This window comes from Neopelma chrysocephalum, unplaced genomic scaffold, assembly GCF_003984885.1.
Source record: "Neopelma chrysocephalum unplaced genomic scaffold, ASM398488v2 Primary Assembly neopelma1_69, whole genome shotgun sequence".
In the NCBI taxonomy this organism is placed as follows: Eukaryota; Metazoa; Chordata; class Aves; order Passeriformes; family Pipridae; genus Neopelma; species Neopelma chrysocephalum.
In genome coordinates, this window is record NW_020897729.1 from 7,156,151 (window position 1) to 7,170,763 (window position 14,613).

Below are 14,613 nucleotides of genomic sequence, written 5' to 3' on the forward strand. Positions count from 1 at the left end.
CTTCCCTTCCCTTCCCTTCCCTTCCCTTCCCTTCCCTTCCCTTCCCTCCCCTCCCCTCCCCTCCCCTCCCTTATCCACACACATAATTCCCACATATATTTAAGTGCTATATTTGATAGCCTGCAACAGCCCTGCAGGTTGTAACAGGAAAGGTGGTAAAAATCACAAATAGCAGCAAAGATCAAACCTGTAATTGCTCACATAAGATGAAGATTCCAGTTTTATACTGGATTTAAGGCAATCCAGCTGTGGACTGCTGCCAAAAGGGCTGGTCCCATCCTTTGCCCTGCTCCCTCTTCCCTCCCTTGGGGTATCAGTAAGATGGTGACATGGTTTTGCTGGGTTGAGATTGAGCTGGTGCAGCAAGGTCATGCTCTGAGGCTTCTGTTTATTAGTGCCACCACAAGAAAGGTGCCAGGGGAGCACAGCCATTGGGATGGGTACATCTTCTGCCAGGAGTATATTTATGTTACAGAGTGCTAGCATATTTTATATATTTTAAAAATATTTCTAGAGAAAAAAAAGAATTTTATTTTTAAGAGCTTTGGGCAAGACTAGCTGTTTGCCAGCAAAAAGTGCAATCCTGGTGCCTTTATAAATAACAAGCCAGTAGGCTGATTAGATGGATCTACTTACAAATAATCTGTGTAATAAGTGCTTGGCAAAAAAACTGCCTATGCCTGACAAATAATTAGGACTGTTGCCCTGATGTAGAAAGCATCTCTTCCAGGTTTATGGATTCTTGGAAAGAGTGGTCTATTTCAGGAAAAATAGACATGAAAGAGTGTGGTAACCTGCAGAGGGCCGGGGTGCTCTGAGATTTGAAGAGCAGGGCAAAACACTTCCCGGTAAACACCACTAAATAGCCTTGAAAACAAAACATTCCTGATTCCAGGGAACATGTGGTAATCTTGTCTACAAAGAATGTGAACTAAAGTGGGAGAAAGCAAAAATGAGACATCTACTGCAGCACAGTCAGCCTGAAAAAAAAAAATCTACTAAAACGTTGTTTTCTCTGGCAGTATTTCTAAAACTGCTTCCCAGTGTTTACCTTCCCTGGGAACCTCCATAGGGCACAGGGAGGATCAGACCTTTATCTGGTTACATCGGTGGCAGCCCAACAAATGGTGTGCCAAATTATTAATAGATGTATTGCTCTTCAGATTTCAAACTAGAACTGGGGTTTCCTGTGGGAATTTTAAGTAATGATGGGAGAAAAGCACGGGCTGAAACTCATGAGATACAAACAGCCTTGTGAATTCAGGATTTCTTCCTGCCAGGTGGATACTTTGTGTTTCTTCTCCCAGAGAAAAGCCTTGCAGTATGAAGAAATGATATACCATCTAAAAAGCAGCAAACATTTTAAAATTTGGATTCCCACCAAACCGTCTCAGCAGGGTGACATTACCACAAGTTAAAGCAAGAAAATAAAGTAGTTTTTGCAAATTCTGGTTTTGGGAGTGGATTCCTCTCCCAGCTCACATAACAGCCCATTGTATTTGGCATAGTTTTAAAAACAAATAAATATCAAAGCTCGTCTTTTTTCTACAGCAATGTAGAAAGTGGAAGTGGGGCTGTGCAGGGCCTTTTCTGAAAGCAAATATTTCAATTTTTTTACATTCAAACTAATTAGGACAGAAAAAAAAAATTCCATGTAAGAGGTTGTGGCTGTAGGAGATGGATCTGCTTTGGCAGGGATGCTGATGAGTGCTTCAAAACTTGCTTTTCCTCTGGAGGTGGGGGTGTGTGCACAGTTTTTGTGCATGTTAAACTATGGCAACTATCTGTTCTTCACCTTGTGAATGTGGTCAGACCGGTACCTGGGTGACCCCATCGATCAAGTGTCAGCATCTTTAATTCATTGGAGCAGTTGCAGTGCAGTAGTGGGACTGGCAGAATTAAAACAGCAAAGTGGTTGTGTGTAGGAATGCTCTATATAACAGTACAGCTCTTGTTCCAAGTATTTGGCATCTGTTCATGAAATAAAAGGTCCCAGCTGGCAGTTTTCCTCATGGTAGTGTTCCTACAGGTGTACATTAGATATATATTACTTTTAACTCCCAGCTCCATTGCCTTGACTGAGAAAGTTGCACAAAAGGCTTAGCTGATTATACAGTTTCTGAGCTTCCTCACTAGGACAGAGATTAACTTTTCAAAAGGGGAAACCCCCCCACTACTTTTTCTTTTTAATGGCCTGTCTGGACATTGTAGTCCCCGGGGTCCTTTGGCTCACCTTTTGCCACCCCTTCTGCACCATCCAGGGAATGGGAACAAGTGTGCACCACAAATACTGTGCAGGTCATATGTGGGGAGCAGGTCGTGACCATTTCAGCTGGAGAAGTGCCTTGAATGGTTCGCTGAGAGAAACAGGTTTCTAAACCGTTCAGGGCAAGATTTTAAAAATAAACATGAAAATAAAAGTACTGAGTAGCTAAAGGGGATAAAATCTGTCTCCTTCTACTGTAAGGGGAAAGAAAGATCAGATCATTCTTCATTTTCATGGTGTTTTACCCCCACAAAAAAGTAACACACTTGAGTCTCTGGGGTTGGAAAAAAGTATCATTAACCTGCTGTTGTTCTTGGATAGTGTTTCAGATCCTTCCCAATTCAGCAGGAAAACAGAGGATAAGACAATAAACACCCTTATATTCCTTTAAGACTATTGCTGTTTTCAAATTGCTTTGCAGTCTTTGGGAACTTTCTTAATTTGGAAGTAGAAAGACTTATGCTTTGGGGTGGAACAACCGAAATGCTCTGCACCTTTCCACCAAAAAACATTGCCTGTGTGGTATTGCCCTCTGCTGGCACCGGTCTGTGGAGCTTCACAGGTCCCACAGTGGAACATGCTGGTGAGGTTTGTCCTCTTCCAAGGTGTCTTTCAGAGGGCCTGAGTGCTCCTTCACAGTTGTGGTCCACGAAGTGCTCATGGCTTGATTTTTTCTGACAACAGAAAATCTTGTATGGGCAGCTTTTTGTTTCAATAAAGCTTTAGAAGCACTAAAGGTCCTTGATAATAACTCATTTTCCAGTGAATATTCTAAGAATCCATATTCAGTTTCATGTAGGACCTGCCCTTTGAAGACAGCTACATTAAACATCAATGTGGTATCATACGATATGCTCTGAAGTAACAGAAATTTTTCTTCTTCTTTTTCCCCCCTAGGGCCACCTGATTCACTATCTGAGATTCAGCCATCACTTGATAGTTCTGAATTATTTGATTTCTACCTTTGATTTGTACCAGCTGGAGTCTGTCTCCTCTGAAGACATTAAAGTCACAGATACTGTTTTTGACGGTGTGGAAGTCAGAGTGTTTGAACCTCCTGCCAGGGGAGATGAAAGCCTCAAGCGCGGCGTTGTTTACATCCATGGAGGAGGCTGGGCCTTGGCAAGTGCAAGTAGGTATCTGCCAGTAATTAAATAGGGTTCTGGTCTGCTTTTCTCCTAGCAGAAAAAGCCAAAAGCTCTTTTTCCTGCCAGGAATGACAAATATGCTGAATACCTGAATTCAGTAGTAACTGTCTCCACTCTGGTAGATCAGTTCTAAGGAGAGAGGGAGAAAAACATCATGAACACAGAGTAAAATATCTTATCTGCACATAAGCTGTAAAAGGACAAAAAGGTTAATTTTGTTACATCCTGAGAGGACAAAATAGCTTATTGTTTAAATTCCTGGGATGCCTGAATGGGCTTCTTGGGCCAGTTCCCCACTTTCTGTGGTCATGTGCACAAGTCAATCCTTGGTGATCAGGATCCAGTGACTATCCAGTGTAAGGGGTTTGCCCCATTTTCACAGCATAATTAGCAGAAGAGTGAGCTGATCAACACTGCGTGTAACAGCCTTGCTAATGTTTGGTTCTTCAATAACACATATCTGGGAATACAGACTGCTGAGCACAGACAATGGGCAGCAGAAGGGAAACACGTAAAGGTTGGTTCCTGTCCCGTGGTCTGGCCTCCTGCCTTAGGGAACCACAGCCACCACGACATAATTACCTTGAAAATTAATGCTGTTTACTGCAATTAACTTGGTAACCACAAATATGATCTGAGAAATTAAGGTACAGCTATAGGCAAGGATAAGGTAATCACTGATCCCTTCCACATCCTACCAGAGGAAAACAGCCTTGGGAGGAAAACGGGCAATGTGGTTCCTGTGGCTGCTCTGAGATCCAGATCTGATAGGATTCTTCTCCCTTTTCCTTCCCCATTGCTCCTGTGACATCCTGAATTCCATACAGCCCTGATGCCTTCTGTGGCTTCCTTTATAGGAAAAGAATATTTTAGGTGTTTTCTGAAGTGATCCAAAATGCAGACTATATTGACTGCATTTGAACTATGCATGTACAAGTCATTTAGACCATGATTTAAGTGAAATTTAGGTTCCTGAATAACTTTAAAATCTGGCCTTTACTTGCCTTTGGAAATCCCAGTCTCTTTGTCCTATAGTTCTGTAGCAGTTAAACATTTTAATCCTCTTCCTACGGAGGAATTGTGCTTTGAGATGGGCTTTCTTAGCCCTGCCTAAGCAATGTTTGTTAACCTCCTGCCTGCCTCACTTGTTCTTTAACAGTTTGCATATGACTTTTGTGCAAAAAGTTCATATTAAATTGCAGTGCTTTGTCTGAGTGATTATAACTTGGCTATGTCAGATGTATCCTGAGTCCAAGGCACAGAAGTTAATGACACAATTGCTACACCTAAATATTAAATTCTCAGTCTAGATGCTTTAGGAAACATTTAGTGTCTCAGTGTATTTTATAGTACCAGGAACCAATGATTAAGTAACTGGAAAGGAACAAAATTAAAGATAATCAATCCTCTGATAAATAGGATAGCTGTGATTAATCCTCCCTTAAATGAGTAGCTCAGTCGACATTAATAGGGAGACTCATTTGAATCAAAACAATGCATGCTATAATAAAATGAACCACAAGCAGTGACTCATACAGTGATAACTGCCTCTGGATGCTAATGCCCCCAAAGCACTGAGTACCTTAAATTTTGCCCAACTGAGAGAATTGTGATAGGTGGGTGAAATGAGGTGCCTCAAGTCACCAAGAAACAGATGAAGAAGGAAACATTAGGCTGCAGGGCTTCTGAAGACATGAATTATGTTCCCTCTGCTACAGTATGCATTTGGCACTTGATCATTTGCAAGCTGATCTCATTTACTTTGCTTATATTTGTGTGATGTTTGTATATTTTCTGGGAAGGCTCAGGTGCAGCTTTGTGACTATTGACTCTTGTGTCCCTAACACCATGTCCTTTCATGCCAGGAACAAGCCTTTACATCAACCTCTGCAGAATCATGGCTGACTCTCTCAACGCTGTGGTTGTCTCTATTGAGTGAGTAATCTAATGCTAATCAATTAATTTTAAGGTATTAGAAATATGTAACATAGTTCTTTTAGCTTTTGCCTTGTCACTGGCTTGTGTATAAGGCTTTAACTGGGACAATAATTCTCTACACCAGTCTGATATTCTTATCCTTTCAAAATTGCAACAAAATGGCATGGTATAAAAAAAAATCATTTGGGTTCCTAATTATTTTAGAGGTCATTTCAGAAGACAGAAGTGTGGGAAAAGAAAGTAGCACTGAATTCAGTTGGACAAATACTAAAAAGCAATGTTAGTGCATCTTGCAGTTTTACCTGCATGTAAAGAGTGTAGCTAAAACCTAAGATCACTCAAGTACCAAGTTATGATTCTGTAAATACTTGTGAACTTTAAAAACAATCAAATAAAATCAAACTCATTTGGACATGATGTGTACCTGAAAGAGGGCTGAACCACATCTCTGTGCCTCCTCATGTAGAAAGAGGGACTTTTCCCATCCTCAATGGCCACCCCCACTGCTGCAAAGTATATTATTAATATTATATTTAATGTTTATATATGTATCGTACTAAATACATCCATATTAAATCCCCCACAAATCTGTCTATAACCCACAGTTTCTAAGCCATATTGAGGAAGGGTCAATATAAAAATTAGCAAATCATTTTACCCCTGGTCATTAACCAGAATACACTCTGGGGTCTGGCAGTTTTCTGTTGCTTTCTCAATCTCCCACTGTCCCAGTCACCTCTTTTAAGCCTTTGCTTCCCTCAAGATCAGAAAACTGCCAGACAACAGAGAAGCAGGGGTGCTTTTTTAACACCCTGAACAATTCCAAGGTAAACAAACCTCTCACTAGCTAACTGCATTACCTAGATGACTCCAGCTTGATTGGTACTGTTCCCATCTTTATTGTCACCTTCAATATTTTCTTTTGCAAACCCAATCACTTAATATAATTCTCAAGTTTCCCACCTGCAATTCGTTACATACCAAGCTTTGTGATCTAATTGCGACTTAATTATATGGAGTTGATGTTACTCATTTAATACTCATTATAGTGTACTTTAAAGGGTTGCCTTTTCTTTTCTTTTTTTTTTACTGCTTTGTTTTTTATTAGTAGAGACAATGAAAACTAAAAAAATCAGTTGTTGGTTATTCCAGACGAGCGGCGATCACAGTATTGAAGAGTTCCTTATTGTTCCTTTTCTGATTTATGCTGATATAATTCTGCCTATTGCTCTGAGTTACTATTTACCTCCTGTCTTTAACCATTATATCCTTCAGTCAAGGTGTTTGTTCTCAATTAGTCAAGTCTAATTAGATTTCTCATTGGTTTAATTGCTCATCTCACTTTCACAATCTAAGCACAGTCCGTTACACAGTTTTGCAAGGAGCTCCCAAAGGACACTCTCACATTCCTATATATGCAAGATATAGATTGCTTTCCAAAGGCAGGTCACAATTGGAGTGTGAAAGTTGTAATCTAAGTTTAAAATTTATTCTGCATATGAAACTTCTTTAGCTTACAGTCTAAAATTAGCTTAAAATCAGAAAACTGAATTTTGGTTTGCTCGGCTCTGCTGAGAATGTGTAAAAGCTGTTGTTTGAAAAGCTACAAACAGAAGACGTGCTTTGTAGCATAAGGCCTGGTTACAACTCTGAGATTTCAAGTTATTCAGTAAATACAAAGAGACCTCTTCTGCACTGTTATTTAGAAGCTGAGAAAACCTCATACCTGGGATTCAGCTGCTGGCTCCTCCTGGCAGAGTGTTTGCTCTCTCTGTGCCTCAGTCTACCCACCTGCCCAGTGGGTATATTTCTGCTCCTCTCCTTGACAAAGGAAAGGAATTATCAGATCTGTTGCATTGGAGCAAAGTGGTATTACTCAATTTTTTGGCTCTTGTTCATTTCATGGCACAGAGGTGTATACAAGGTTTGTTTTCTCCTGAGCAGAGGTAAAAATTTGGGGAACAGAACTGCTTAGGTGTTTGACTCAGCGGAGTCTGTTGGGTGAATATGATTTACTCTTCTTTGTACTCATGAAGGTGGGAATTTGGATCAAAACCAGACTGAGTGTAGTGACTCCCTTGCCAAGGGTCTTTTAAGTATTAATTTTTATAATGCATGATGAAGTCTTCTATTGGGAAATCCTAGGAAAGTGCTGCACAGTTTTATACTATCTTGGTGTTATTTATATCTAGTAGGTTCATTTTAATCTTTCTGAATAGTTATAATTAATCTAACATTAATTATAAGATTAAGTTTTACATAAGTATTACATACCTCCTACTTTTTATTTATCCTAATAAAATAGTCATTTCCAGTAAGGATTACCTGATATCACCTGTTAATCCTGAAGGAGAGGTACAGTGATGGTAATTATTGTCTCTCACCCCTTTGTTTTGTAGATACAGGTTGATTCCAAAGGCGTGCTTCCCCGAGCAATACCACGATGCTCTTCGTGCTACAAAGCATTTCTTGCAGCCTGATGTCTTAGCTGAGTATTCAGTTGACCCGAGTCGAATTGCAATCTCCGGTGACAGCGCAGGAGGAAATTTGGCAGCTGCTGTGTGTCAGCAGGTAACATCCAGTGTCTGTTCTGTGTTACAGTACAACAGCCCAGGTCAGCCATGCAGAGACACTGACGGATTCTTTGTGCTGCATCAACACAAGGTGATGTGCCAACCCTAAAAGCAGGATGGTACAAAGCCAGCAGCTCACAATGTGAATCACTTAGGGTCCCTTCTACCTCAGAGTATTCTGAGAAATTTCTGTCTTACTACAGTTACGAGTTGTTATGGACCAGATTTTAAGAGCAAGTAGCTAAACAACTTTTTTTTTTACCCACTTTGCTGGTTAACTCTTTATTTTTCTAAGTAGGCATAATTTATCAATATAGCTTCCTATTTTTAGATAATTGTCTCTGAAAATATGTTTTTATTTCTTTCAGATACAAAGGAAGGACAGAAAGTACAATACATGAAGCTTAATTCTTCTGCTAAATTGTCTTCCTGTAGCATTTTGCAATTTTAAGGAAATTTTTTTTATATATCTGCAGTTTAAATGTAAATTAAATCTGAATTTGATCTAGTAAAGATTTTAAAGGCAGCCTGGGGCAAGTAATAATATTTTTCATGGTTGAGTGAAATATTATTATTACTAACTTTCCCATTGCCATAACCCTTAGTGATAAGAAACCAGATACCATGTCCAGACAATTAATTATCATGACAAGCTTGCAATATTGAATTAGGGTGAAAAAATTAATATGAGACAATTACAATAAAAGTTTCATTATTGAGGACTGATAAACATGATAATACCATGTTTTGGAAAAAGCATTCCTAATTCAATTTTCTGATGCATACTTCTTTTTAAACAAGATAAGATAGAGAATTGAGTATCTTGTGTAGAAGATGAAACAAAGAGCTTGCTGACTCTTCCAGAAAGACAACTGGGGGCACCAAATGAATAATTGGTAGACTCAAATCAAATGCAGGTGGCAGGGTCAATTCAGACACAAAGAGGTACTTCTGCGCCTGGTGAGCCTTTGCTAGAGTAAACTGTGGATGCCAGCAATCTGCATTTGCTGAAAAAAAAAACAGTTGGATCAATTCATGGAAGAAAAATCCATGAAAAGCTGTTAAGAGCATGAGCAGCTCCTTTAATTCAGGAAATCCTTCAGCTGCCACTTGTTAAACTGGGCACTGTGTTAGAGAAATGCCACTTTACACTCTTTTTTTTTTTAATCTTGTTACACCCTTCAATAAACTTCTGTCACTGATTTCTGTTGGGAACAGGATACTGGGTCTGCCTGATGGCCACGTTACAAGAGGAGAGGAGGTTAAGGCTGCTGATATTTCAGACCAAAGAGCCACATTACATGTGTAAGGGCAGAATTCAGCCTGAAAATTGTCAAATGAACGTTCGCTTGTATGAAATTCTACACTGATATATGTTTATTTATAATCCCAATTCTGTGCTGTGTTTTTCCCCACAGCTTAGCAAAGAGGAGGACTTGACCGTCAGACCGAAACTGCAGGCCTTAATTTATCCAGTCCTTCAGGCATTTGACTTCAATACACCCTCTTACCAGCAGAACAGGAATATGCCCGTCCTTCCTCGCCACGTCATGATCAACTACTGGCTGTATTATTTCAACGGTAACCACGAGCTGGCTCACGCGCTGCTCATCAACAACCACACCGCCCTGGACGTCGGCCAAGCTCTCTCCTTCAGGGGACGCCTCAACTGGACGTCTCTGCTGCCGCCGTCGTTCAAGAAGGACTACAAGCCCGTGGTGCAGACCACGGGCACGGCCGAAATCATCCGGAAGATGCCGGCGCTGCTGGACGTGCGGGCGGTGCCGCTGCTGGCGGACAACGAGACGCTGCAGCTGCAGCCCAAGACGTACGTGCTGACGTGCGAGAACGACGTGCTGCGGGACGACGGCGCCATGTACGCCAAGCGCCTGGAGAACGCGGGCGTGGACGTCACGCTCGACCACTTCCACAACTGCTTCCACGGCTGCATGATCTTCACCCTCTGGCCCACTGACTTCTCTGCGGCCTTCCAGACCAGGAGCAGCTACATCAAATGGCTGGATGAAAACCTCTGAAGAGAGAGGGTCCCTCTGGAAGGCACGGGGGGGCGTGAGGCTCTGGAGTCTGTTCCTGCGGGAGAGCAAACAGTGAAAAAGTGCACTTTTCCAAATTTTGACTTCATCGTTCAGCTACAGCTGCTGGGGGTGCAGACCACTAACTGCAGCGTTTACTAGCTCCATTGGCCTTGACCAGAAAAGTGTTTTGAGAAATATTTTTTCAAACTTCGATTTTTTTTCCACCTTGTTTCAGATGACTATTGCCCAACATAAACAAATTTTGAGCAGGGAGATCAGCATTCCTGTAGGATTCTTAACTGGCTGCAACTTTCAAGCTTGGACTCTTAATTAGGCACAAAGGCTGGGGTTTTCAAGTGATGTGAGATAAAGCCAAACACCTTCATCTACATCTCAATATGTAAAAATTCGAGCTAGTTTGCAGCAATGCTGAGCATCTGATGTTACAGTGTGAGCACTCACCTTTGACAGCAGAGCCATGCATTTGAATGACAAGCATGGATTTAGGTGTTGGCTTTTAGGCACATAGACAAATGGGTCATTTAAATTAGAAAAAAAAAAAAGCTCTTCTAGGCAGTTGAGATGATGCTGGGTAAGTCCCTTAGCCAAGCAGGTAATTCAGCTTTGGAATTTGGTCTTTACTACCTTTTAGTTATTTATATTTTTAAAAAGGACTAAATATATTTTCAATAAAAAGTATGATAGAATACACACAAATATGTAGGGTAAAATAATATGTGTAGCAGCAGAATCCAGATTTCTTAGGTGAGTGACCTTCAAAGCTGCTACTTATTTGGCTAAAGAATGTGACTTCATCTGTGTTTAAAGCCTCAGTTGTACGACTCCTTACAGAAAATACTGAGCTTACAAATAATCTGCTGTGTGGTTTGCACTAATGTTTGTAATTATTAGTAGAAGTTTTTGTTCATTAACTTTTTCTTTGTGCTTGTAGTCTTAACTTCCTGCTTACTGGAAGGAGGGAAGCAAGCAAATAGAAGTGGGCTCCAATATATAGGGAAGATTTAAACCTGAGCTTTGCAGCTGAGCTTTGTCTGTCTTGTAGACTGACCCAAAACACTTGATAAGCTAATCTTGCTATTGAGCAGCAAATCTCTACAGTTTGAGTCAATCTGTAAAGTTCAGACGGGCAGGACAGGGGAGAGAGCCCATTTGTGTCAGTATATATTGTCCAGGGTGCAGCAGCAATGATAGTTGTGTCAAAAGCCCAGTGTTCCTGGGCAAAGAAGAGAGAAGGGTAGATTAAATTCATCCTCAGCTTTATCACAGACTCCCTGTGGGACCCCAGGAGAACAAAAGCAATCTCTTTATGCTCCACTTCTGCAAGGGAGGGAGTAGTAATTTCCTACCTCACAAAGGAGCTGTGAAGCTGAATTCACCGGTGTGTGGTAAGCACAGGGATGTGAATGTAACTGGCAGGCAACAACTCCCATAGCTTTTGACTTTCCATTCTTCTCCAAGATCGGGCTTGGAGCAGCCTGTCCCACAGCTGGAGTGCTGCTGGGCTGTGTGTCCTCCTGGGCAGTTGGCTCATCCCTGTCTTGGCTCCTGTCTAAGTACCCCAAGGTGAGGCTTCTTGGCCCTTGGAGATCATAGCAAATTTCGTCAGAGCACTTCTTATGGTAGGATTCTGAAAAGTTCTTTCTAAAAAATCCAGACTGGGTACTGGTAGATCAAACTGCCTTCTGACATTTAAAATATATAGAACAGACCTTTTTCACTGGGATTTAAAATAAGAAAATGGCTTTGCTGAATCACTACTTCCTAGAAACATCAGGTTATTAATGTGGTTGTATGTGTTAAGAAAGGCTATTAAGGAGGCAAGGCCTGGATGTCAGCTCAGTCATGCAGGCCAAAACTCATTCCCAGCATAGGTTCACACGGAGATCACAAGGCAAAGCTTTTTCAACAGTGGCCCAGATTCTTCTTCCATTTAGCTCGTTACAAAGACTTGGTGGAATTAGAGCAGCCAAGTGACAGTCTGAATTAGAATAAATTTTGATCAAGATATCCAATTAACACTGCAGAAGAATTCAAGCTTTTTATCTGGACTCAAACCCTCTTTCCTCCTTTTCCCCATGAACACAACTAACATAGATAGAATTTATGCTTAAAACAGACAGCAACCAAAGTTACGTCTATTCAAAAGACAAATTACTGCCCCAGAGTCCTTTTCCATTATATGGAGACAGCTACATTTGCCTGACTTTAAACTATCACTAAAATAGTAAAAAAAAATACTGACAACAGGCTTCTTCCTGAATTTCCCACTTGAAGAGTAGACAAAGTCAGAAAATATGTAATTTATATCTACTTGCTGTCATTAAAAGATAGTATAACTGTAGTACTGGAAAATAAATGGTTAGTATTCCTATAAATCCTATAATAATTAAGTTTTCCTGAGAGCTGTCTGCAAAGCTTTAGCTCAGCATTTGTTTATAGCTAAGTTATGAATATCTGCTATGAACTTATAATATAATTGCTGCTGGTTTTTTAAACTGAAATGAAAGGGAGAGCTGGAATATATATGTTCATGGAGTCGGTTGTAAATTTCCTTCATGCACTGAAGCACAATTAAGTCCTGGCACAAGAAATGGTAGTAAGTTTATAACTGGAGTGAACGTGTTTACTGAGTCATCACCAGCCTGGTGCGACACCCGAGATCGCAGCACAGCGTGGATGGGATGTTACAGTATCAACTACTTCTGTCAAAGTATCTTGACTACTTTTATCTTGCAGCCATGTGGTTTAATACATGACAGCTGCGAAGATAAGTGATGGATCCTACAACATAGAAAAAGAGGTCTGAGTTCCAGCTCTGAAAAGACCTTTAGTATACAGCTGCACAAGACACTTGATCACATTCAGTGTAAACCTTGAAGTGTTAGTCCGAACTCGGCTTTCCTCCTCCTTTGCTTTGTTCTCCTTTGCACACAGTCCCCGTGCCCGAAACTGAAAGTTTAGGGTTGTTTCCAGCCGTGCTGCTGCAAGCTCCTAGAAACAGCACTAACTCAGGATTAGGGAAAGCTGATGCCCGATAGCAAGGGATTAAGGTTAATCCATGTTGCAACATCTCGATTTGTTCATGTGTTTTCCTCCTTCTCCAAGTGTTTCCTCAGGCGTAACCAGCACCTTCATCCCTTGGTTGTTTCACAAAGCGGTTTAGGGCACCTTGCACGTTGTAGGATCAGACCAAGTGTTTGTGACAATATTTCACCTGTGCATGGTAGAGTCAGTCTTGTAAAAGGAGATACTCTGTAAGTTTGTCTGCTTATCCTTTCCTTAAATCAATCAGTATGGCTAGCTACAATTTTAAGATAGCTTTTCTTCCCATCCTACAATTAGACTTTATCTCTCTATTGCAAGAAAGCTTTAAAAAAATAATAAAAAAAGCAAAGACAACTTGCATAACAACCTGTAGTCATTCATATCCTGCTTTCATGGACCTGAGCACTATTTAGTAGGTTCCCGGTATTTTGGCCAATATTTGAGACATAAATTGAGGTTTTGTCTCCCTAATTTAAGACCTCTTAAAGTATTGGTGTTCAGCATTTCTGGAAGCTCTGACCTGTTTAAAGATGTTTCATAATGCATAAAAATCACAAATAAGTTGAATTTCCTAACCTTAATCTAAATAATTCTAAAATTGCATCCCCAGCCAAAGCAGAAAGGCCATTGTGGGTTTTAAGCCCTACAAATAAAAAGAAATGCTTTTTCTTTAAAATGTTGTTTTGTAGCATTTGGGCCTCTGTATTTTTTTAATCTCTTACCAAACTTTATTAGAAACTTTTTAAAATAAAATAAAAACATTAGAAGTAGATAAACTTGAGTTAAACCTTTTAAGCTGCTATGATCTGTAACAATGATGTTAAAAAAAAACCCAGCTGGTTTAATGTTCTCATATTTATGATGTTCAAAACCCCAAAGTACAACATACTTGATGTGAATGCATTCAATACCTTATGCATGACTGATTTTTGCCTTTTTTCCCAGAGCAGGGGAAAAATTTGTAAGATCTAATTACCAGTGTGATTTGAGATGTGCTATCAAAATGAAGAACAAATAAATAAAGTGAAATATGTCTGTGACTTATGTCTTTTTCACAGGACCACTGATTTTGTATTTCTGAACATTTCCGTTTTGATTTCTGGTTGTTTTCAAGGCAGGAAAACTTGCCTGTGTGTCTGTGGGCTGCAAGGGTTACTTCCTCCTTCTTTATTTCTGCCAGATGATTAATGGTGACCACATCTGCTGGTGCTGAAAAGTGCATTGTACCTGCTCTAGTGCTGTTGTTCTCTTTCCAGATAAACAGCAGAGCTCATGTTCTCCATTCTGATGTATAATCACATTTTTATATGAATAGGTTATGCATATGTTTTAGCCAGTGAAAGTCCAGGTTCCTTTTTCATTCCTATTTGCTTTCCTTTCACATTCTTTCTTTCTGAACTGTAACCCATCTTCTGTCCCTGCTCTCTCATTTATTGATGATCACAGGAGCATTGCTCTTGAAATATCCTAATGTGGGAGTTTGCCATTTTGTCCAGCAGGCTCCTGTGACGTTCACAGACTATAAAGCTTTCCACCTGCTGAAAAAAGTGGTAGTGGGGAAAAAAAGCTTCAAAGGACTTATAACC

At 40.3% G+C, this 14,613-nt stretch overlaps 1 protein-coding gene across 1 annotated transcript in view; it reads left to right on the top strand.

Moving 5' to 3' along the window:
- The window catches only part of NCEH1 (neutral cholesterol ester hydrolase 1), a 20,006-nt gene extending 5,939 nt beyond the window's left edge, over positions 1-14,067 (top strand). Inside the window, exons 2-5 of the mRNA XM_027685476.1 lie at positions 3,164-3,398; positions 5,280-5,349; positions 7,752-7,923; positions 9,344-14,067. Of these exons, the coding sequence (XP_027541277.1) occupies positions 3,164-3,398; positions 5,280-5,349; positions 7,752-7,923; positions 9,344-9,961 (1,095 nt within the window). The 3' untranslated portion in view covers positions 9,962-14,067. The remainder of the gene's footprint in view (positions 1-3,163; positions 3,399-5,279; positions 5,350-7,751; positions 7,924-9,343) is intronic.
- The last annotated feature ends 546 nt before the right edge of the window (positions 14,068-14,613 follow it).